The sequence below is a fragment of the Antechinus flavipes genome, chromosome 5 (assembly GCF_016432865.1).
Source record: "Antechinus flavipes isolate AdamAnt ecotype Samford, QLD, Australia chromosome 5, AdamAnt_v2, whole genome shotgun sequence".
NCBI classification, from domain to species: Eukaryota; Metazoa; Chordata; class Mammalia; order Dasyuromorphia; family Dasyuridae; genus Antechinus; species Antechinus flavipes.
Window position 1 is genome coordinate 6,521,231 of NC_067402.1, and position 24,953 is coordinate 6,546,183.

Here is a 24,953-nt window from a genome sequence, read left to right on the forward strand (position 1 = left end):
GAGCTCAGAACCAGGGATATGACAATAATAATGATAATAATAAATCTCTACAAGTTTTATGGTTTGTAATACACATGAATACTAATCTAAAATGTATTATTTGTTATAATACATAATTAGGTTTTATAATAAGCTATTATATACTATATTAGTTATAAAACATTTGATCCTCAAAACAATCCTAGAAAATGGATGTTATTGTCATTCTCTTTTTATTGATAAGGATCTTTAGCCTGAATGATACAAAGTGGTTCTACAGCTAACATGTCTCTGAGTAAGGGAAAGACTCAGGTTTCCTAACCCTAGGTTCATTTAGCTACTAAATAACACAAGCTTATCATCTAGTAAGAAACATGAGATGCCTAGAGAAAATTGAAATGTAAATAGGATCAGAAGGGTCCTTGGAAATAACCTGGCCAAATAGAGAAAGACTCAGAATCAGGATGATGAAAATTCTTAAACCATTTTGAAAATTTACTAACTGTGCAACTGACTCAGTTTCCCACTGGTAAATGGGATAATAATAGAAATAACTGTCTCAAAAGATTGCTATAGGGTGCATGAAGTGATTTGTAAATCATATGCTGCTTTAGAAATACCAGCTATCATGAGGAAAGGTCAAATCAAGATTTGGGAGATTGGGAAGGGAGAAAGCCATTCAATCTCTTTGAGTACACAAGGATCCAAGCGGGCTTTAGGATACTTTGCCTCTATTCAGAAAGAGAAACATCTCAGAAAGTGAAGAGAAAATATGTCACAAAAAGGAGACAAACCATAGAAAACAACAAAGGGGAGAGAAGATAGCATGGGAGTGGCCAAAATCCAATCCAACTCAACAACCATCTATGAATGAGTTCCAGTGGCTCTTGTTCATCTCTAAGAGCAACTCTAAACTTTGTCTGGTGTAACCTGGATCCTGTCTCCCTATCTAGTCTTTTTTTTTTTTTAATATATTGAGTGACCTCCATATCCTCTCCTTCTCTCCTTCTCCCTTCTTCCTTCCTTTCCTCCCCCTCTTCCTCCTTCCCTCTCTCCCTCCCTCTCTCCCTCTGTCTCTCTCCTCTCTGTCTCAGTCTCTCTGTGTGTCTCTGCCTGTCTCCCCCTACATACATACACACACATTCATGTGCCCACGTGCACACACACACACACACACACCCCTCAAAGCCTTTCAAGAAAAGACCTGGTGGTCATTGTTTGGAAATGTTGTAGAAAGGATTCGTGATCTGGACCTAGTTGGACTAGATGGCCCTACCATTCCTGCTCACCCTAAAATACCCCGCTGCTTGTTCCATCCTCTCTTCCAACCTGTGAGCTCCTGTCCAGCTCTATTCTGAGTTTCTGTACTTCAAATACCAGGCATCTCCATTCCTCAATTCCAATTCCTATCACTGCTTTTCTGGCTTCCTTTTGTGTGTTACCCTCATCCATTAGAGTGTAAACTCCTTGAGGGAAGCCACTATTTTTTTTTTTCTAATTTATAATTCTAATCCCAGTGTCAGACACATAACAAATGCTTAATAAAACCTCCCTCCTTCCTTTTCTTTCTCCTCCTTCCTGAACTTTACTTATTTTATGCTTTAATTGCACAATTAATTTCTAACATACACATAAATATACATACATATATTATACAATATTATATAAAATATACTTGAAAATATACATATAAAATGTAAATAACATAATTATTCACAGATATAGAGAAATAGATAGATTTACTGTTAAGAGTTAAAATAAAATGCACTTATCTAGGCTTATAAGGGTTGGTTTCTGCTGTTGCGTTTTAGCAGTTTAGTGATGAGGGAAGAATTCTAACCTATGGATGGCATTTTACTCCAGCAAGAGAAATGATGTGAAGTGAAGGGAGACTGGAATAATTTTCAGACCTGTTTCTACTTTAGTTTCTTAAAATATTCCATTACAATAATTAACTCATTTTAAAGCATATTAGAAATGTAATGGCCCCTCAGGTCCATTGGTTGTCTCTTCTGCTTTCACACATTTACATTAGATGAAACTGTTAGTAGTAAAATCACAATAGCTCTGAGCCCCCAGTAGGAACACTTTAAACATTTAGGAAATTTCAGCTCTCTTACTTTACATTTATATCTATCTCTAATTAAATGCTGTTCACTTCATGATTAAGGTAAAATTCATTGTATCAGAAACATTAGAAAAATAAAGGGATGGATTATATAACAGCATTCATGGATAAAAATACCCCAAGAGATGAAGTTGCAAAAAAAAAAAAATCCCTTTATTTTTGTGGAGGTAGCAACCCTAGTCTCTGAGGCTGATTCTCTCCTTGAACTCTCCCTTGTCTGCCATATATCTTTCCTATCTTCTCCTTTTGGTGATTCCTTATGGGATACCGGGTCTTTCTGACTCATTTCTGGATGTTCTTAGCTTTTTCTCCATTCTTAGGTCTCTTAATATCTCTTGACATTAAAGTTCAAACTTAATTTCCCAATGTTTTGATATTTTATAAAATATCCTCCGAGAATGACTAAATTTCCTCATACAATGCTAACAGTTCAATCAAGACGTTTTACCCTTGATCTTAAGTCATTTACTGATTGAGACTTGTTCTCACCTTGTCTAGGATAAGGTGACTTCATAGATTTGTTCCATCCCACTCTTACAAATTAAACACACATTTTGGGGAACCAATAAAAAAGAATGGTTTTGATGTTAAACATTAAAAATATCATTTATATTCAACTTTGAAATTTCTCAAACTTATGATAGTGTGATCCTATGAAGATTCAGATAATTATTTGAGCAGAAAAGATAAAAGAGAATAGAAAGGAGGAGTAAGAAGAAGAGAACCTTCAAGTCACATAAAGATTCAAGGATATACATTGTTCCCCAAGGGCAGGATAGGAATAGGGCTCAAATCATGAGCACATGATGGACATTGCACAGATGTCAGATTTTTCAATATTTTTTTTTCTGTTTTGCTATTTTGCTATTCCCCCTCCCCCCCCACACACACCTTCCTTCCTTCCTTGTTTTTATTTTATTTTATTTTTTTTATGGAGGCATTTGGGGTTAAGTGACTTCTCCAGGGTCACATAGCTAGGAAGTATTAAGTGTCTGAGACCAGATTTGAACTCAGGTCTTTCTGACTTTAGGGCCCGCATCTATCTACTACACCATCTAGCTGCCCCTCTTTCTTTCTTTCTTTCTTTCTTTCTTTCTTTCTTTCTTTCTTTCTTTCTTTCTCTCTCTTTTTTCTCTTCTTCCTTCTTTCCTTCCTTCCTTCCTTCCTTCCTTCCTTCCTTCCTTCCTTCCTTCCTTCCTTCCTTCCTTCCTCCTTCCTTCCTCCTTCCTTCCTTCCTTCCTTCCTTCCTTCCTTCCTTTTTTCTTTCTTTCTTTCTTTCTTTCTTTCTTTCTTTCTTTTTCTTTCTTTCTTTCTTTCTTTCTTTCTTTTCTTCCTTCCTTCCTTCCTTCCTTCCTTCCTTCCTTCCTCCTTCCTCACTTCCTTTTTTCTTTCTTTCCTTCTCTCCTTCCTTCCTTCTCTCTCTTCCTCCCTCCCTTCCTCCCTCCCTTCCTTCCTTCCTTCTTTCTTTCCTTCTTTCCTTCCTTCTTGCTTGCTCTCTTGCTTTTTTAATATTTTCTATGCAATGGAATAGTTCTCAAAGTCTAGCTATCTTCAAGGAAAGTAAGTTAAATCAAAACTATTTTCATAACAAAACTTAAACATTTTAGCATCTCATACTCTATAACTATAGAGTTATAGGTAACTATAATTCACTTGAAGAAAATGTCTTTGGGGTAAGGGACCCAAAAATTTTTAAGGGCACAAGGAACTTTGGTGGGAGGGGGAAAATATAAATCATTCTGAAGTAGGCAGCATGTAATATGCGGTGGTAAGCCCAGAAATGTATGTACAAGAGATATTAAAAATAGAAAAGACTCAGGAATTGCAGACTTACTTGTGGTACATTTATAATAAATGGGAGGCAGAAAGATTTCGTTTAGTAAGGGATCAAATTTTATGGAGGAGTTAAACTTCTTAAAATAGCATTATTTTAAATAGTCATTTGTTAATCAAACTATTCCAGGAGTACCTATACGAGATACTAATTACTTTGGTAAATTAAAAAAAATGTGATTTGATCAATAGACTACTTCCTTGAATGTCTCAAAACTCAATCCAGGAATCTCTGTCTCTGCTGCGTGATTCTCTTTTATTTTATTACAGAATTTTAGTATGGGAGGTTCACCCTATGTCCTAGAAGATTTTTACAGCTCTCTAGGTATTGTCTGCATATCAATGCATGCTGAAAACTAGCATATGTTGATATTGTCTTGAAATGAAAAGCACTGATGACAGGCTTATGTTGATGATGATGATAACATACACAATAATAAAAACAGACATGTTTAGAATAGCATAATTCACCAAACTGGAAAAGAAAATGGCAAATTGCTCCAGTATCTTTGCCAAGAAAACTCCAAATGAAGTCATGAAGAGTTGGACATGACTGAACTCATGGAACAACAAAATCACACACACACACACACACACACACACACACACACACACACACGCTTTCTAAATGGAATTGAACTTAAAAATAAAAAGACTGCATTATAATATATAAATGCTACTTATCACCATCATCATCATCATCACCCCCCCATAAAAAGTAAAATGAATAAACAGCTATTTTTGACAAATATTAATAGGGAAGAATTTTTAACCAAACTAAGAATTAAAAACAAACATTCATTCTTTTTCTTTCTCTTTCATCCATTTATTTATTCTCTTCCTTCCTTCCTTCCTTCCTTCCTCCCTCCCTCCTTCCTTCCTCTTTCCCTCCCTCCTCTCTTCCTCTCTTCCTTTCTCCTTCCTTCCTTCCTTCCATTTATTCTTGCTACCTCCCCTCATTTTCCTTACTTTAATCTCTCCCTCCTTCCTTCCCTTTTCCCTTCCTTTTTCCCTTTCTTTCCTTCCTTCTTTCTTTTCTTCCTTTCCCTCTTCTCATGCCCAGCATAGAGTTTACACACAGGTAGTGGGGCTTAAATCCTGACAATAAAGTAAACTCTCTATACTACACTATTGTGTGTCTCACTGAAAAAGAAGAGAGAAAGAGAAATAAAAAATGAAAACAAAGATCATTCTAGATACTAGACTATAATTAAGACAAACACAATATGTATAAAACTATTTTTTTGTATCTACAAATTAGTTTACAATAAATATTATATTCTCTTGTGCCTGCCTCTTGGAAACTGGGTAATATGGTGAATTATGCCCCAAGTCTGAAGTTAAGAAGACCAAAGTGCAAAATTGATCTTAAACACTCTTCAACTGGGTTTCTCCAGTTCTGAAATGTGAACGATAAAAGTCCCTAAATCACAGGTTGTTGTGAGAATTGAAGGAACAATATATGCCCAACACTTAGCACAATGCCTGACACATAGTAGGTGCACATTTATTAAGCATAATTTTCCTTCTCACCCTTTCTTCAGCTCTAGTCCCTCCATTGTGAAAATGATTGTTTCTCTAGCAATTCTGATTCATGTCTTTGTCAAATATTATTTTATTTATTTGAATGTGAAACTTCCAAAAGGGGGAAAAAATCAGTAAGAAACTCATTCAGTGAGATCAGTCACAGGAAAGGAAATTGAGCTCAATCATAAACTTATAGGCATAATCAATGCTTGTGTTTCTGTCCATTTGCAAATGTGTACGGAAAGTGATTTGGTTATCATTCCTTTCAAATACGACACTCTTGATCTCAATGCAAATTAAGATAACAAAAACCAACTTCTATTCTCATAAACCTTGTCTTGAGCCTTAATAGGAGTGGCTACCAGTCATTTCATAAGGTGTGGGTGAAATTTGTTATTTTCCCAACAATAACAACTCATGAAGGGCCTACTAGCATAGACAACCACAGTCCTTAGCGAGAAGACTTACCACACCAATGGAGAAGTAGTTATTGATGATCGAGTAAGGCACTGGGTCTCCCTTTTCATCTTTATCATTTGGGGTGACCTCAAACTTCCATCGGTCCAACATGATCTGGGAGCTGTTTTCAATGTCTCTGAGGATTTTCATCAGACTCTCCCCTTCATAGCCTGAGGACAAAAAAAATATTGCTTAACTTAAGAAAATGGGAAAGGGATGCCAAAAGTGGGCCTGCCTTTGTTCAGGGCCCATACTCTTGTTTTCAAGGATACTAGGACCATAGAGGTATGGTCAGAGCATTGAGGATTAGGGGGACAGAACAGAGTTTCATCAACCAATAGCTCTCTAATACCTGCGTTTGTCCCATAAAATCACCTTTGTGACCTTAAAAGCTGAAATTGTAAGAAAATTCACATGAAGTTCCAGAAGATCCTTCTTATGTTTTCTTCTCTTCGTTAAAAATCAACCAAAATTATCCCAACACTTTTATAACATGAAGCCTTCAAATAACTGATTCTTCAGGCTGTCTCTACTGATTATAGTTAAAGTGCTGAAAACTTATTTAAAGGGGAAGTAGTAGAATTTAAGCAAGCAGTAGGGTCTAGAGGAGAGTAGACATGGAATCAAGGAAATATACTTCTGACTCTCTCACCAGAGGCATATAAGTCCTGTCATCTTTTTGAGAGAACCAGCCAAGTGTCCTGGAGGACCTGGCACTGGGAAATAACTGAGTTTGAATCCCAGTTCTGGTGTGTCAGGGTGCTATGACTTTAAGCAAGTTATTGCCCAGCTCTCTGCCTCAGTTTCCCCACCTGTAGATTGTAGGTAATAGAACAATAATTCCAATGCCTTGAGTGATATTTTGACTTTTCTCAGCTTTGTTCTGCAGCACATTTAGAAGCAGGGAAGGCAAATGGTAAGAACCGAGGCCTAGGGAATTCACAATTACCGATGGCCCAAAGCTAGACAAAGTCTAGGCAGGCATCAATAATGGAAAGGAATAGTCAGAGTCTGGGTGAGAGTCTAGACAGATACTGTTGAGCAGTAGGAATGGAGGTTCTAATGAGTGAGGAAAACAATAGCTGAAGGAGGTCAGAACATTAGATGATTATGAACAGACTCACCCAAACTTGAAGACAGGGGCTTGGGATACTGGCACGGGGAATGCTTAATAAACTCCTGTTGATTGATCTGTGAACTCCATGGTAAAAGGGAAGTGTCTTCAGGGCAAGAACTGGATTATTTTTGTTTATGTATCCCCAACATGTTGGGCACAAATCTATGGCTTTGTGAAGGATTTCTTGATTTCTGGACTCCTTGAAAATTAGGTTGCCTGATAGGCAAAAATGTGTCAGACATGGAAGTTGAATGCAGCATGTCCTAGCCCCGAACCTAGTGTTTCATGCACTGTGCCACAGAATATGTGTTCAGGGCATTTCACAGAAATGCTCAGGATTTATCTGTGTTTTATTGGTGCCTTTCCAGGGGAAGGAATACACAATTGTCCAAGAGAAGCTCCAAACCAGGCTTTCCTTCCACCCACCATCCTCCACACCAGCATTCCCTGAGCAGAAGTCATAAGAAAGGGAATCTATAGAAAGAGGCACTAATCCCCAGAGAGCATATTTGCCCATTGCCAGATCTGCCAATCAGAGGGGAATGAGTGGGGTGTTATGGGAATAATCCTTGGGTTTCCACGATCTTCTCAAGGGTTGACTATTTGGTCTTTAGGACTTGATATGAAAGTGTGAAATTGTCATTGACTTACATGGTATGGAGAAATATTATTGTTAGGGATAACAATAATATCTAGCATTTGTTTAGTATGTCAAGATTCAAGGGCACTTTATGTATTTTCTCTCATTTGATTTTCATAATAATTCAGATGAAGAAACTGAGGCTGAGAAAGGCAAATGACTAACTTAGAGACACATAGCTAGTAATTGCCTGATGAGGACTTTAAACTCAGGCCTTCCTGAATGCAAGCCTAATACTGTACTTCCACAAGAAGGAAACAGATAGATGAAGCTATACATATATAATTCTACCTTACAACAAACACTCAGAAGATGTCAAATGAGACCTTTAAATGCTAAGTGACAGCCACAGTCACATGCCTTTGATACTAATGCCACCTGCCTCTTTTCATAAACCAAATATTCCCCCCTTAAACACATATGCATGTGTGCTCATGATGGTCATAGTCAGCTGTTTGGTATTTATTGGTTTGTTGGGTTTTCTGGGGAATGATGAATATAGGTTTTCTCTTTAATTTCTTGATTATCAAGCTAAAATGTCCTATAACAATCCCTCATTCAATTCTATTATTCTCACAATTCTCAACTTGAAATTAAAATAAGTGTTTTATCTAGGCTTTGTGCCCAAGTTTCACCATCACTTTCTATGATTTTCATAGTAACATCCTTCTCCACATGAATTTCTAAAGCAAACTAAATACTAAGAACTCTCCACTACATCCACCCAAGGGTGGAGACTGCTCTTTATTTTGTTGTGTAACTTCCATGATGACCCTTCTTCACTTGGCTTATAGCTCATGGGCAATAATTTATCTTCTTCCCTAATGCAAATTAGGATAATTTTTCCATAAACATACGGGGATCGTCTTCGAGATTTGTTCGGTTTAGAGGACAAAAGATTCAGGCTTGGACTGGATCTTCCCTGGTCACTTGAGTTCAATACAACAATGAGGAGCTCCGGCCACTCTTTCTGATACTTGGTAGGTAGATTCCAGTGGGTAACTGAAATCAACTCAAGGAGTCCTCAATGCCTTCCTCCTACTATGGCTAAGGAAATCTTTTTTTTTTTAACTTTTGAATAACCTGTAAATATTTCATCTTCCACAATATTTAGCCTACTCAGTGGACTGGCCTGAGTCAGAGCCCTATTGTTAACCTACAGGCATTTTAAGTAGAATGGCTTTAATATCTTTTAAATATTTTCCCTCAATGATATCATTTGTCCTTCAATACACTCTTGAAAGGCACTATCAGGTGGATCTTCCATATGCTACTGGTGCCCATTTTTATCATTCACACATCATATGTGAGCCAATTTGAAGAGAAATGCTCTACTTTTAAATCGAGGAAGGGAGATTAATATCTCTTATTCTAGCATGTTACTGGCCAATCTATTTTGAATAGGAGTCTTTATGAATCTGCCTATCTTGGCTAGTCTAAATAATTTTCTTGCAATTATTTGTTCATTCATTCATTCTTTATATTTACCTCCTCCCCATCTGAGGCATCTGGCAAGGTCATTACCAGTCCCAAGAGGCAGGATCGCAACTGGAGGATGCTTGGCTATATTTGCCTTCTCTGTGGAATAGAAAAGGAAACAGACAAATATACATACAAAATTAAGTGAGAACAGGACAATATCAGCAATTCTAGTCCTGTTTGTACAGGGGAATTGCATGTTTGAAGTAATGGCTTTAGATAATAATAGGTAAAAGAAAAATTCACAAGGTTTACACACATACCTATATTTACTCTAAAAAATACAAGTGCATTTCTATCATACACAGTAAATTCTTCCAGGGCAGAAATTTCTTGTAGTTTTGTTTGTTTGTTTGTTTGTTTGATTTTGTACCCTTGAGGCTTAAGATCTAGCCTCATGCTATCACACAGCAGACATTTAATAAATACTTGAATTAATATATATCTATTATATAGAACAAAAATATTGGATATTACTGTCTGGTGTCTCTCTAAGAATCATAAAAGGAACAAGATATAAAACAGGCTCACAGATCTAACTAATTATACCTACTTTTACTATAAATTATTTTCCACATGTATACAAGAAATTGTTTGGATATCCTCACTGGTCATAAGTTGCATTCTGAACATTCAGATAATCCTCGAGGAACTAGATAGGAGAAAGAGAAGAAATGATCACATGTGGAGAGGAGGGATAACAGGCCCATGGCTGTTCTACTCTGCTATTATCCTTGCAGTATCAGGAGAAATGGAGAAAGACTTGCAGAATGTTGGGTGAGCCTCCTTTTCGGAAGTTTGAGTAGAACAGGGATGAGAGTAACAAGAATATATGGGCTGTGATCTGTAGCATTGAAGGAAACTCCCAATCTAAGAGATCCAGAGAATGGATGAGTATAGATGAAAATGTGGTCAATGCTATTTTATCTACACTTTCTTCTGCACTATTATATTTTTCTATTGGCAGATTACATTTTGAGAAAAATAATTTACTGGAGAAGAAATTTGGGTTCAATGTGACCTCTTCTGTTGATCAAAGGTGGGGTGATTTGTGTCTGAATCCAAGAGGCCCAGAATGAAGAGCAAGAGAGGGCTTCTGGAATTGGATGCTTTGTTCTAAGATTAATTTCCCTCCTGAAACTTCCAGCAGCACAACTGTTCACTTGATAAGGTAGTTAGAACAGGTTGGAATCACCATAAAACTCCAGATGCTTTCAGTCAAATCATGTGGCACCTGAGAGATGTTCTGCATGGTAGACACTCCACTTACTTTGTAATATGGGGTAAGACCTAGATGTTCTTCTTTCATCATAATATCTGAATAGGAAATTTCAAAAATATACTACCAGTCATAAAGTGACACAAAAATAATGCCCAATAGCTCCCTCACCACAGAGCCTACATTCATGAGTGTAAGCAATGATCATATGTCCATTCACGGTCTAAACAAGTAGAGAAAGGCCCTTGGCATGTTCAGTAGACACCATCTGTAAAAGTGATTGGAGCCTATGGATGAGTTGCAATGGGCACCATGGAAGGGTGTGTGTCCATCAAAGAGTTCATAGATCAGCAGAGAAAACAAAAGAACAGGAAAATCCAGAACCACTGAGATGAAAAGATAGAGAAATGCACACTTGGGTCTGAAGCTGAATTTAATGATCATGGAGCAAGAAAAAAGTTCTGATTCTTTGAGTTTGGGCTTAATGTGCTAGCCTAGCAAAAATTTTTGCTTTATTTTATTTGCTTATTTTTTTCTCACTTCCTGTGGGCTCTGAGGACCATTTCTCTGAGGGACCAGAAGCCTTGATGAGCTGCCCAACAGGGGCATTGCCCCGTTAGAGAAAGAGAGATGAGACACTCCTGTCCACCCACCCTCTTCTTCACAAGTCAAACTCAGTGTCTTCCTGCTGTGTTTTCATAGAGAATCAATGTCCCTTTAACGTAAGCAAAGTGTTCAAATTTGTGAGATGATCATCACTCTAATTGACTTCTGCTATCAATGTCAGTCAAGAAGCTGCTGCATGACTGATTGTAATAATTCCAGATGGGATGATGTTTGGTTGGAGGGATAAACAACAGCGAATGCCCTAAGAAAAGAAGATGAAATGATTTGGGCAGAAATGCTGAGAAATACAATTAACTTCTGTTCATCACCTGAAGGATCTGTGGTTTCTTTAGTGAGTATGCTTTCTCTATCACCAACTAATTAGAGACCTTCTACATCTTGGAAAATGGCTTTCACGAGCTATTGTGGCCAATAATTTCCTCAGCCTGATTGCTGCCACACCGCCATCTCCCTTAAACACAGTATTTCATTACCTATGCAGTCCAAAATCCAGCCCACTGTTCCATCTCCACCACACGCCAGGACTCTGAAGTCAGGAACATCTCGGAAGAAATTTAACCTGAAAAATAGAAACATTTTGAAATTTAAAATTCCTATTCTTTTATTCATTTGTGCAATCCCATAAGTGAATCTTATTCTTTTATTCATTTGTGCAATCCCATAACTGAATTTTTTGAAATACAGGTTTACCCATATGAAGATTGGACGATATTTTAATTCCATATCATTTAGCAAATGACTTATTTTTGTTTGTTTTTGCAAAAAAAGAAAAAAGAAAAGAAGTGTGATTTTACATGGTTAACTTTCAATTATCTGCTGTAATGGATAGTAAAAAAAAAAATGCTACAGGTCTTCCTTAACAGCAGCAATAGTCCTCAATTAGTCAATCTGGTTAAAGTATTTGAATCTACACCATGTGAGTAGTTAGAGAAGGAGGATATTTAGCATGGAGAAGAGAAGTTCAGAAGATAACCTTAAGGATGAAATCTGTCTTCTAGAACAAGCATTGGATTTGCTGCCTGGCCCAAAGATCAACACTAGCAGCCATGAATAGAAGTTTATAAAGAGCAAATTTAGTCTTGGGATATGTGGTTGGAGGGGTTGGTTAGGGAGCTCCCTAAAATGTAAAGCTGTTGCAAAAAGAAATTGGTTGGCAATGAGCTCTTTGTACTAGAAGTGTTTGTTAAGAGAATAGATGAGCTCTTGTGGGATTATAAGAGAGTGCTCTTGGCCGGGTCCAGATTGAGTTGAATGACTTCTGAGATCCATATAATTCTGAGATTCTGGGATTCTAACTAAAATCTCTGTCAGTTTCTCACTTTTACCTTACTACTGATTCACAAAGACTGTCTCCTACAAACAAATATGTCGCTGCTAGTGAATGACTACTTCTAAGCTCCAACTCAAAACTCTTTCTATAGCACCACATTGCCACTTAATGGCCAATAACCAGATCTCTCCATTATTGTTCACATGTGAGCTGGCTGGATCCCAATACTATCTGGAACAATAAGTTACAGGAGAAAACCAGCAAAGGGCTGCTGGGTAAGAAAAAAAGATGCTTGCCCTCTATTCCTAGCCAAAGACCATGGAGGTGCCTTCTCTGACTGCCACCCGCCCTAGTGCTCCCGGGCTACTTTAACCAGAATGGGAAGCTAGGTCTCAGAAAACGGGGGCTGATGCTCTTCCCAACACATTGTACTGCTGCTGATCCCAGGAAGACTCAACTGTGCTCCTCACTCTTAAATATTTTCTGTACATCATCAGAAAAGCAACATGTTTTGGACACGTCTGTTTTGGACATGGATTCTTTGCCTCTCTCTACCCCCTATTTATATCTATAAATATGTGTGTATGTATGCATATGTGGATATGTACACACATACACAGTTTATGAATGTGTATATATGCGTGCCTGTGTATATCTATATACTGTATGTCCTATGTAACATTGATCAGAATGATACATGGTATATACATACATAATCTGGAATGATTCCTTTGTAAGATACTTGACTTTTCACAGAGTTACTTAGTTATCAGTCTTTCTGCTGGATAACCCATCTGCATGATAAACATATCAAGTTCCAATATTCATTCATGATTCCAGTCTATCTTAAAGTTCTTATCAATAGCTCTGCACCAAAAAAAAATATATTGTACAATGATTTTTGGGGGAAATTGACATATATTTCCAAATTAAAAATTAATCAAATAATTCTTTTAATATCACATAATTATGCAATCTCCATAATGGAAGCAACTTCATTACCTATCCAATCCCAGCCTTCCCCTCTCCTCCAAGGGAATTAGAATTCCTTTATGACAAATAGTCTCACGGACTTTGTTTGAGGAACTAGAATGGGAGGAATCTCATGTTGACCAAGCAACCCTTCCAACAGAAAGTATACAGAAGTATAATGCAATATTCTGGCTGGCGATGTATATGATGTGTGTATGTATATGTGTGTGTGCATGTGTGTATGGTGTGTGGAGTGTGATATATCTGTTTGTGTGTGTGTAAGGGAAATACACCAAGGGCTATATCTCTTAATTTCTTAATACATCTCCATAAAGTTATTCAGCAATTAGAACTGTTAGTTCTATTTGATTCTTCAGCATCTTCATTTGACAGCAGTTGCTAAAAGAGAAATTAATATTTCTAAAACCCTCTTTTCAAGGATATTTATTTATTTTTGTTTTGCTTTTGTTTTTTTTTTTTTTTTTTTGTTTCCTCCCTGAAAGATTAAATAAATGTTCTGTTAAAGCACTGACCTGCCACTTCATAGAAAACACACCTGGGCTCTGTCATGTGCCCTGTAGATAAATTCTGCTCTGTGTAATCTCTCCTCCGCTACAGAATGTGAGTGCTTGAGAGCATTAAGTATCCCCAATATTAGCAGAAAGTCTGGCATAAAGGGGTTCTCCCTCCTTCCTTCCTTCCTTGCCTTTCTTTCCCTCTCCTGACCCTTTCTTTGTCTATCTTTCTTCATATGTGTATACATATGTGTGTATTTGTACATATATGTGTATAGATACATTTAATGCATATAGAATTATAATTAAATCCAATCATTTTTATAAAAGAGATGACCTTATGATAAATGAACTGCTGCTTGTGTCAAGGGTCAAATTCATCGAATGTTAGGGAATGCATTTTCATGGGTGTGAGACTCAATTGTCAAGCAGGTTCCTGGGAGTTGAACACAGTGAAAGAACCATTTTCTTTTCTAAGCATTAATCTGTGACCTGAGCCTGCAGCTGGTTTGTGAATCACCGAAAGCTCAAAAATACATCGATGCATCGGCCTTTATTCAGTGTTTGCAAAGATGCAATTTGTATCTTAGGACAGTTTCTGTATGTCTCTCTCTTTTTCTGTGTGTGTCTCTCTCTTTCTCTCTCTCATCACAATTTCAGTTTCTGTCTTATTTTCGTGTTCCCTTTCAAACCTCACACCAGCCTGGGGTTTTGTCTTGAAGACTCAAGGAGCCAATGGCACAGACCAGGGATTCTCAGCTCCATCTGTGTTTGCAGGTGAGGACAGTTCTGTGTGGTTTGGTTTGATCAGTGACACTCCTCATGGAATCAGCCTCTTAGAAGCCTGGCGTATGGCCTAGGTAACAGTCACTGCCTCTTTGATAAACAGATTTTTATTTGTTGCCACAAGAAGAAAGTACACTGACAGAGTCACCGAAGGCATTTCTTAGGACAAGGACCCTTATGAGGTCTCAGCACCAAAGACACAGCACTTTAGAGTTCAAAGAAGCCGATCCAACCCTGTTAATCCACAGATAAGGAAGCAGAAGCCTAGAGAGCAGAAGTGGTTTGTCCCAAGTCTTAGAGATAATGGCTGGATCAGCATTCAAATCTAGAGGCTGTCTACCCAAAATCTGCATGCTCTCCTCTCAAATATATTATGGCTCTCTGTATCTTTCAAGTCCCTGTCCTCTGGAAAGGACAAACCCTGCTCAAGAGCTGGGAGTCTTCCATGGAGACTTCCCTTGTGACTGCTGCAAATTGTACTTTATGTGACTTGTAGAGTTTCACTTCAGTCAATTTAAAATGGAAAATTATGAAAAGCAATCTTTCCATGAAAATGTTACCTGATCTCAATTATCAGAAAAATCTGATTTCATAATAATTTTTTTTCTGTGACTTCTGTTTGAAGAGAGGTCTGTCTACAAGCTTCTCTCAGAGCTTAGTACATACATAGTCAGCATGCATTGGGAGCAAGTATCTCAAAGCAGGACTTATTCAAGGTAGGGAAGGTGGTTCCCTACTTCACAAAGATGGGCCTGTGCTCAGATATCCATACATATTGGAACTTTCCTAAGAAGTATATAACTCTAAACTAATGGCTCCCAGAGCAATGTTCTGGGATCACCTAGCTCTAACTTCCTGTGTGTCTTACCCTCCTTGATCCCAAGTTGTATTAAATATAAATGGGGACATTGATTGAAATGGATGCTCTCCAAGGTATTTCCAACATAAAACAAAAGCTCTATAAGAGTAACAGTGGTGACTCACGATTCATGAATCAATAAAGGTAATAGATGGTCTCAATCTAGAAGTAGCCATACAGAAAAAAATTGAAGAAAATGATACTTTCTAGCCTAAAAAAATAGGAATGATGAAAAGGCAGATCCTGATATTTTAATGACTGAGACTGAAAGAAAACTAGAATTGGAAAGTATTTTTTCACCTTAATTTTTAAGTCAATTAAAACTTCTCACACACAGGGACAGAAACTTAAGAAAATGAAGAAACAAATTGTGGCTCAGAGAAAAGGGCAAAGGGGGAAAGAAAGAGGGGGAAAGGAAGAGATCTAGCAAGAGGATCTTGGCTTCCTTAAACTCACGCTTTCTAACTTCTAAATAATTGTTAAAGACTGTACTATCCTTCTTCATTGCCCCTCAGGCTCACAACCCAGGAGTCACTCCTCACTCTCTCTCTTGCTCCTTATCCAATATGATGTCGAGGCCTTTAGGTTTCAGCTTTACAGCATCTCTGGAATATAGCCCCTTGCATGTAGGTCAAGGTTCTCATCCCCTCCTGTCTGGATGATTGTATGAGCTGTTGGGGGATTGGCCTAAGACCTCAATTCCCCCATATATTCTCCACTCCATCCTCCATTCAGTCAAGAAAGACATTTCTAAAACCAGATCTGATTAGGTCATCTCCCTACTCAATAAGCTCCTCTGGCTCTCTATTGCCTCCAGGATCATGCTCTTTTTTGGCATTCAAATCCTTTCATAACCTGGCTTCCTTTTACCTTTCCTATTTCTCAATGTGCACTTTTTGATCCAGTGATACAAGTTTCTTGGCTGCCCCACAAACTCTCTGTTTCTTGGCTCTGGGCATTCTCTCTGGCTACCCACCATGCTTAGAACAGTCTCCCTCCTCTATCTAAATTCCTGACCACCCTAGCTTTCTTTCAGTTCCAACTAAAGTTCCACCTTCTACAGGAAGCCTTTTAAACCCCATTGAATTCTAATGCCTTAGCTTTTCTATTTTTTTCCTATCTATCTTGTAAATAACGTGTTTGTATATATTTATTGGTTTGCTTTTTGTCTCACCCATTAGATTGTAAGCTTCTTGAGGTCAAAGAAGCTTTTTTGCTTCTTTTTTTCTTCTTATAACTTTTATGATTGACACAATATCTGGCATGTAGTAAGTGATTAATGAATGATCCCTAACTGATGGATCTAGGAAAACACAAATCATGCCCTCTTGTCTTTCCCCAGCCTTCCATTCTTTTCTGATTTGTCTTTCAATCTCTAGAAGGGAAAACCAATCTTACTGATCATTAGTATTAGGGTCTCCAATGCCCTACGTTCAAGGCATTGTGAGACCAGAACCTGAAGACCATCCAGTAGATGGGGCACATCTCTCTCCCTGCAGTAACATATGAAAAGGAAGGCCAATAAATATGATCAGAAGCAATTCAGTGCTCACATATTTCCTTCTTTGGGGCTCACACCCCAAATACAAAGAAAAGGAGGGTAAGGAAATGGAAAAATTAGATTTGATCAGTAGAGTCTCAACAGGTAATAGTAATTGGCTTTTTCTTTATCCTCTATGAAGGTGACATCCAAACCATTCACATGTCTATTGAACTCTTTATATTTAGCTTAATTTTAATATTTTTTTCACAACAACCTCATCAGGAAGAGAACTGAGGTAACATCATGGAATTTTGGTTTGGAAACTTTTCTAAAGTGACTCAAACTGACAACTCCTAAAGAAAATTTGAGGGAAGGGAGATTGAGATTCAGAAATTACTGGTGACATAGAAAGTGAACATTAGACTTGATCCTATGAACCCTAATGGCAAATCCAAAGATCTTTCTCCTCTCTTAATGACTTTGAGGTTGACCCTGCCAATCATATTTCATTTCATCTTTCCTTTTGCACTTATTTTCCATCCCTGATATTCTTGGTAGCTGATATTCCTACTCTTGTATCCCTGCCTATGCTTTGGCTATGCTCTCACCACTGGCATGATCTTTCTCACTCTCAACTGTTGGAATCTAGATCCTCATAGGTCTTAGCTAAAATAATCTCAACCTTTGTCCCCCCCAAAAAAAAACAAAATAATTAATTACAGATTTTTCTGATCCTCTCAGTATTTAGTACTTTATTTATTGATCTCTTTTTCATTTTGCAGTTACTTATTTGCCAACTTGCCCCTCTTTCTCCTTGCCTAGAACTCTGACTTCTGTATCTCCAATATGAATAACAGTACCTCTATCAAAACTATTCCTAAATAAATATTTAACCCAAAGAGTAAAGAAACCAGATAAGGAAGATGAGGGAGGGAAGAGGGTAATGATCAATCCATCTTTCCACAGCTAGTAAATATCAATTGTAATTTGAACTTGGGGTGTTTGATGGTAAGGTCATCACCTTTGTCCACCATGATGCATTACTCTCAATAAATGAATTTTGTTTGATTATCTCCCCCTTCCATATATCTGGCATTTCTATGCCTAAATTTTGTGGTAGACTATTGAAAAAATTCAATAGGAAAAGGGGGGAGGCAAGTGATCAAATGGTTCCCAATTCATAATTCCTTTATTTTCACTTTCCCTGGACAGCTGTATGAAAAAAAAAATCCACTTCATAAGCTATACAACTCCTCTGCCCTAATGCTTTTATGGATAATAAGTCATATTTGAAAAGAGAGATCTCCCTGTTAGTGAATAACAGCAAATAATAATCATATGTTGAGTTAGGGAGCATTGCAAGGGATTCTTTGCAATTTGGACACTTTTAAATTAGTGAGCATTGCAAAAGACCTTAATGGGCAGATTTATGGCTAAATGAGATAATTTCTCAGTGAGATGTACTGCTCTTAATCTGTAACACTTCTGGACAGTATTTATAACTGTAAGAGGGGAGAGGGACTGGCTCTGCCACCAGCTTTTCTCAGCTTACTCATTTGGACAGGGAATTCTCTTCCTCCATTCTTTTGCTCTTCTTTTTCTCTAACACATTTAGATGAGAAAAAAACAATGGAAACAGGATATTGACCATTTTGGAAGCTGGGATCTGGCTTTGGTAGTTGATATTCCCCTTTTTTTCCTAGTGGTCTGGCTGATGCATTCAAATCACATTATTCCTAGGTATATCAGCCTGCTTATTTAATTAGGGAGTATTAAATGAATTAATGATAATGACATTAGCCTCAGACTTACCCTGGCATGGGTCCATTTGTAGCAAGACTATAAACCTGGCGAGGATTTAAGAGATACTGAAATTTTCTGTAGATTCTGTGAGGTAGAAGGAAATCAAAGGGAGGGAAAAGAGTTATTTAGTTACATGAACAATAATATTATTTTTATACAGTTGTATCAATCAATTTTGATATGACATTAGATATGATTCAAAGTCATATATATTTTAATAAAGATACTCTATTAGTGTAAAATAAAATATCAGAAACAAAGAAATTTAAAGAAATCCTTTTAACTTCAGCAGAGGAGTTCAGGTCCTGGTCACAAAGTGTTCAGAGAGAGCCCCTCACCCCAATAAAATGATAGCAAAAGATTTCAATTTGGAAACATTTACACAGATATTCTTAAAATGATACTGAAAGTACTGTCCCTCCATAAAGACATATTAATGTCAGCTCATCTTGAAGATGGAATAAATGTTTTTATCCTAGCTATTGAGTTGTTTAAATGTTTTATCTAAATAAATTCTGGCAAAGCTAAAACTTATGGACATTTTGTTTAATCTAATATACAGAGAGAAGCCAATAGCCTCCATCCAAATGGGTGTTGTCATAATTCTGCTCCCATTTCATGTGTGTTTGTAAACATGCATTTTCTCTAGTATCTGTTATTTCTTTAATTTATTTTTAAGGTATTTATTGACAAAGACATTGATCCCTAACACATGGCTCTGAAAACTGTGAAATTGACTCAACAAATCCTTTTCACTGATAACAGTTCATCTTTGAGCAAAATATAAACCTAAGATTGTTCTGTCATCATCTCCAGACCTTTCTTGAGGAAGACGACTGACTAGTGGTATACATGTGATTATAAATGCACTTGATAGTAGATTTAATGTAATAAAAATATCATAAAGGGAATAGATCAATTCCATTTTTGAAATCATAGACCAGGAATGTTGGGAAAGAATATATTTCCCTCTCATACATCCTCTGGCTTTACTGATAGATCTGATAAATTGATAACTCAACTACCAAACATGATTCACATTATTAATAATAAGAATTGGGACAAAATAAGGAACACAAGTATTTTTTTTTCTGGAAAAAAAAAGTTTGTTCCCTGATTCCTCACGATGAAATTTCCTATTTACTACTGAGCATTGAGGACACTGCTTTCCTATGTGTGGAGTAGACTGAAGTTCTATAAATAATTACATATATGGATTCATATTCTATTTCTTCCACTTATTTCCTGTGTGAGCTTAAGCAAATAACTTTCTCTCTCTGGGTCTTATTTTCCTCATCCAAAAAAAGAATGAGAAGTATTTGATTACTGTTTTTAATTTGTGCTTTTATGAAAAATTCCAGATTTCATCTGTGATCTAATGCCTCCCAATTCAGACACTACTTCCACAAACATAGCTGCCAGAACCACTGATGAGTCAGGGGAACCATAGTAAGTGATTGACAAGTGTCAGAATAAGGATCTATACCCATGCCCATTGGGCAAACATTTGTTTTATGTCCACCTCTGGTGTTCATTTGCATATCTATGAAACTTTTGCTTGATAGGAAGAAGTCCTTGTTTCACTACCTGTGAAACTGTATTTTATGTAACATGAGAGAAGATTCTTCTAATGCCATGCTGAAAGGCAAACTGATCACAAACATGAATGAAAATACATAACAAAACAACAAAAAATTCCACTTCTGAAAAGTGACATGGATGAGAGTGCATTGTGTGTGAAAATAATTACATGAATAACAATATGAATAACTCAGCTGTTCTCATTAATTCATCTGGTATATTTGTCATTAAATACAGTATTAGTTGGATTGACAAAAATTATGAGATATATGCCTAAATATTGGAATATATTAATATTATTAATAACATTAACTTGCTTTTAGAATCATGCTTTATTACATCAACTAAATTTTATTATCCACATCTGTGTAGACATAATTTCAATCTATAAAATTAAAAAAAAACAGTTTTAAGGAGAACAACCCATTGTTCATTATCTCAAAACCATGTGGAATGAAAAGCTTTCAAGATAAGAAGCTCAAAAAAAAAAAAAAAAAAAAAGAACACATCAAAAGGACAAACTAAAGATTTTATCCTCTTCATCACTGATATCATCTCAGACATTACAGGAATTTGTTGAAAATGCTTTGAGCGTGTCTAAAAGGTAGGCACTTCATCCTAATTATTTTATACAATTGCCAGCAATCATTTCGTAAATCTGGCAGAACATTAAATACAAACTAATAATAATACAAAGATAATGTCTTTGAACAATTCTAGGTGAATTGCATTGAAATGGGGAAGAATGAATTAGTATAATAATGACAAAAACAAGTTGGGGCATATTTGGGATTTTGAAAAAAAAAGTTTATTTACCTGTTTATGGCTAAGCAAGATAATGGCACTCTTTGGATCACTGCATAGAAAGGACTGCTAGAATATTCATCCTTACTTCCACAATCTGCTTCTAATATTCTCAGTCATATAAAACTACATTAATTTTATTGTCCAACACCCAGTACTTTCAGAATTTGAGAAAGCCTTTCCCATTATCTTTGTGGGCAGAAAAGAGAAAAGATAAGACAATTGGGTGGATTCAGATAGTGGGAAGGAATGGAACCCTCACATGATTTCCTTCTCTCACGAACTGGAATAGCTTTGTTCCACTTTTCTATCACTCCCCAGGGAATTTGGGGTATATTGCCATATCAACGTAGTCTTAGTCTTATTTCACTCAAAATCAAGCAAAGTCAAAGGCCCTCAAAAAGAGAAGACAACTGCAAAATAATAATCACAAAATGTCCAAGCTAAGAAATGGATGGTACAAGTAATTTGTCTGGAATCAGTAAACCTCTTAATTAGCTCACTAATGAAAAATAATGATCACCATAATCATCTAAAGTTATCATAGTCATCGTCATCGTCATCGTCATCATCATCACCATCATCATCATCTTGATGACAGCTAGCTTCATTGGTTTTTCCAGGATATTGGTGCTACCCATGCTATAACTTCCTGGAGCCATAGGTGAGAGTTGGGTAACAGGTGGACACCAAGGTAGATGAGCAGTTCTGAAAAGGGGGTTTTGCAGGAATTCTAGCACTTCTGGTATGAGGCCCTGCTAAGACATCTCTCAATAATATATAACGTGTGTATATGTTTGCGTGTGTGTGTGTGTGTGTGTGTGTGTGTGTATGTCTATTTCCTCTCTCCATTTTGCATCTGTTTCTCTGCCTAGTTTCGACTCCATAAAACAAGATCCCTCTCCCAAGTTAAGCTCTTCACCTTTAATCTTCTCATCAGTCTGCTAACTCAAACCTTGACTGAATATCACCCTCTTCAACAACCTCTCTATTCTGATTGAAGGGCTGGAAGGTGACATTTCAAACTCCTCTCAATGCTTCTTCTTTATATCAAGCAGAAACTATACTTTGAGGCTCACTTCACTTTTTATCCACTATTCTTTTAATTTCAGTTTCAGAGGAAAAAAAGACGCCTGCATGCAGGAAACCTCCTAGTGTTCCTTTCTTATTCCCAATCAAATTTTTAGCTCCCAGAGGGCAAAGATGACCTGTGACTTTATTAAATGAACTCCCAGCACCTGGCAAGTGTCTAGCACATGATAGTTACCTAATAAAGGTTGATTGGATGGATTCGATTGGTTTGGAGATATGCACACATATAGATTATAGATAGGTAGATCCCTAATTGACATATATGCATAAATGAATATCAAATATTTGCTATTCAGATAAATCCTCTAATGGAAAGGCAATAGAATTATAGAAAGATGGAGACAGAGAGACAGAGAGATGAGCCTACATAAGAAGGCAATATAATTTTATAATATGCCATCTTCCACACACATGAATATAATGGATATTCAAGAAACCCTGAGTTCAAGTCCTGCCTCTGGCCTCTCCTGGCTACATAATCCTAAATAAGTCACTTAATATCTCAGTGCAACACTCTAAGATAATAATCTCAGTCAACTCTCCAACAGAATAAGTTATAGATTGTCTGCTATCAACTTTGATGAGTTCTTTCTGTTCTCTGTTTCAATGTAATCAGAACTCTCTCTCTCTCTCTCTCTGTGTGTGTGTGTTGCTAACAGCTATCATGTGGCCAACTCTCCTCTTAAATGCCCCAATATTGTTATGCCATTTTTTAACATAAATGTATATTGATGTTCTCTATATAGACTTAAAAACACAATCCTTCTGCTACGCCTAATAGTGGAAGAATCATAGTGACATAATTATGATCCTAGTCTCTGTGGGCATGGATCACTGGAAACAAAAAAAAAAAATGAATGATTTGTGGGTTATTTTAATAGCATGATATAAAATACAAAATCCTGAACTAAGGCAATAAAAAAGTTCATAAAAATCCCCATTAGTATATTAAAATATCTCCAGATATAAAATATCTATGAAAAATGGAGAAGAAATCAGATCAGGACTTCTCCCATAGATTTCAACATGAGTTAATCACAACTTGGACATTAATTTAGGGAGAGGCATGCAATTTCATCAGTACAGTGAATTTCTGGGAGAGAAAACTCCCTCACCAACATAAACCATCATCTTCTCATAACTTTCAGATTCAGAGGTGCCTCGGCCACTGAGAAGTGACTTGTCCTGGGTGACACAGTCAGAATATGACAGAAATCTTTTCAGCTAAGAAGGCAGGTTTCTGCCCATTATGATATACTGTCTCTTGGCACATTCCATTGTAGATCATTAATTCCAGTTACACTATGTTATATCATTGTGTTTATTTCAATGCATCTCTCTCTCTGTGTATGTATATATATATATATATATATACACACATATATACATATACACACATATGTATATATTTATATATGTTACACAAAATAAGCAGGACCAAGAACACAAACCTTTCTCCTTGCTTCCCACCACTCTTGGGATTGACAAAAACCAACAATGGGTGAGTGCCAGGAATTGGAGTAATCTAAGGAAAAAAATCAGAGAAAGTCATTAGTTCTTATGATCTGGTCTGGCAGAGGATGAACAAATGAACGATGGCTAATAAATATGGGATGCAGGATTGGGGATAATGAACAAATTTAATAACTGTGGCTTTGGAAAATGATAGATAATGAGCTGATTGATTAAGATGCATGGTCATTATGCTATTGATCTCCTCCCGGGCAGCCCACCTGACTTTGTTATACCTCTGTTTTCCATAAAATAATAAGTTTGGATTAGGAGATCCCCAAGGTTACTTCCAGCTCAAAAGCTCTGATGTGAAACTGTGATTGCAAGTGACCATTATGGAAAGTTAGGAAGAACACAGATTTGAAGTTAGAAGATTCACTTCCTATTTCTGTCTCGCTTTCTTCCTCTGCAAAATTAGGGCATGACCTCTAAAGTTCCTTCCAAGGCTAAATCTAGAATCGTAGACTCCAAATTCACTAGCTAGTCTTGGTCAAGTCTTCAGAGAAAGGGACATAGGATCAATACATGAAAATGGGAAGAAGGGAGTCTCAAAGTTGGGATATAAGGCTGGGCTGGGGTCTCAACATTGTCTCCCTGGTGTGGACACCAAAGAAGTGGGTCATCACAGTCAGGGTGCAGGGGACTGGAAATCAAACTTAATCAAGAACTGGGCAAGGCTGGGCAGCAAGTGAGGACTTATCTACATACTTATCCCCAAATGCTGAATTTCCCCCTGAGTTTGAAGAGGAAAGAAAACTTTCTATTTGAGAGTTATAACCCCTGATTTTCACTCTCCTTGTCAGAATCCTTCTCTTCAGTTAGTGTTTTCTTTTCTCACCATCTCTCTTGATGGGGCTCTGAGTCCCCTTCATCTCTAGACTGAATTTTCTTGTTTTCGCCTTGAGTTCTTACCACAAGAGCTCTCCATGGTGCTACTTCTGATCCCCTCTAGGAATCACTTTTACCCATCCACCTTCTCATCACATCATTCACAAGTGTCTATTTTGTGTCCAGGAAATTCTTTTTTAACTTGTTTGCCCTAAGATAACTTTTTCAAAAAAATCATTTAAAAACTCATCCCAAGATATAGTCTAGAACATCTGCTGTTGTTTGCTGAATATTCCAGTGTGATATGGATTAAGGGGATTAAAAAAAAAATGACAACCAGGTACTCACTACACCTTGCCAAATGCATAAGACATTAGGAATTTTAGTCACTGTCCAGCATCTTCAAACAACTGAAGGGCCTAAATAGCCAATCATTTATC

General features: G+C 37.0%; 1 protein-coding gene across 2 annotated transcripts in view; it reads right to left on the reverse strand.

Annotated features, from left to right (window-relative positions):
• Nucleotides 1-24,953, reverse strand: part of DGKB (diacylglycerol kinase beta) — a 683,215-nt gene that overhangs the window by 333,626 nt on the left and 324,636 nt on the right. For both annotated transcript variants that reach the window (XM_052000688.1, XM_052000687.1), the window contains 5 exons: nt 23,625-23,698; nt 18,706-18,780; nt 11,482-11,567; nt 9,172-9,261; nt 5,936-6,096 (listed from right to left, as the gene is read on the reverse strand). In XM_052000688.1, coding sequence (XP_051856648.1) covers nt 5,936-6,096; nt 9,172-9,261; nt 11,482-11,567; nt 18,706-18,780; nt 23,625-23,698 — 486 coding nt within the window. The remainder of the gene's footprint in view (nt 1-5,935; nt 6,097-9,171; nt 9,262-11,481; nt 11,568-18,705; nt 18,781-23,624; nt 23,699-24,953) is intronic.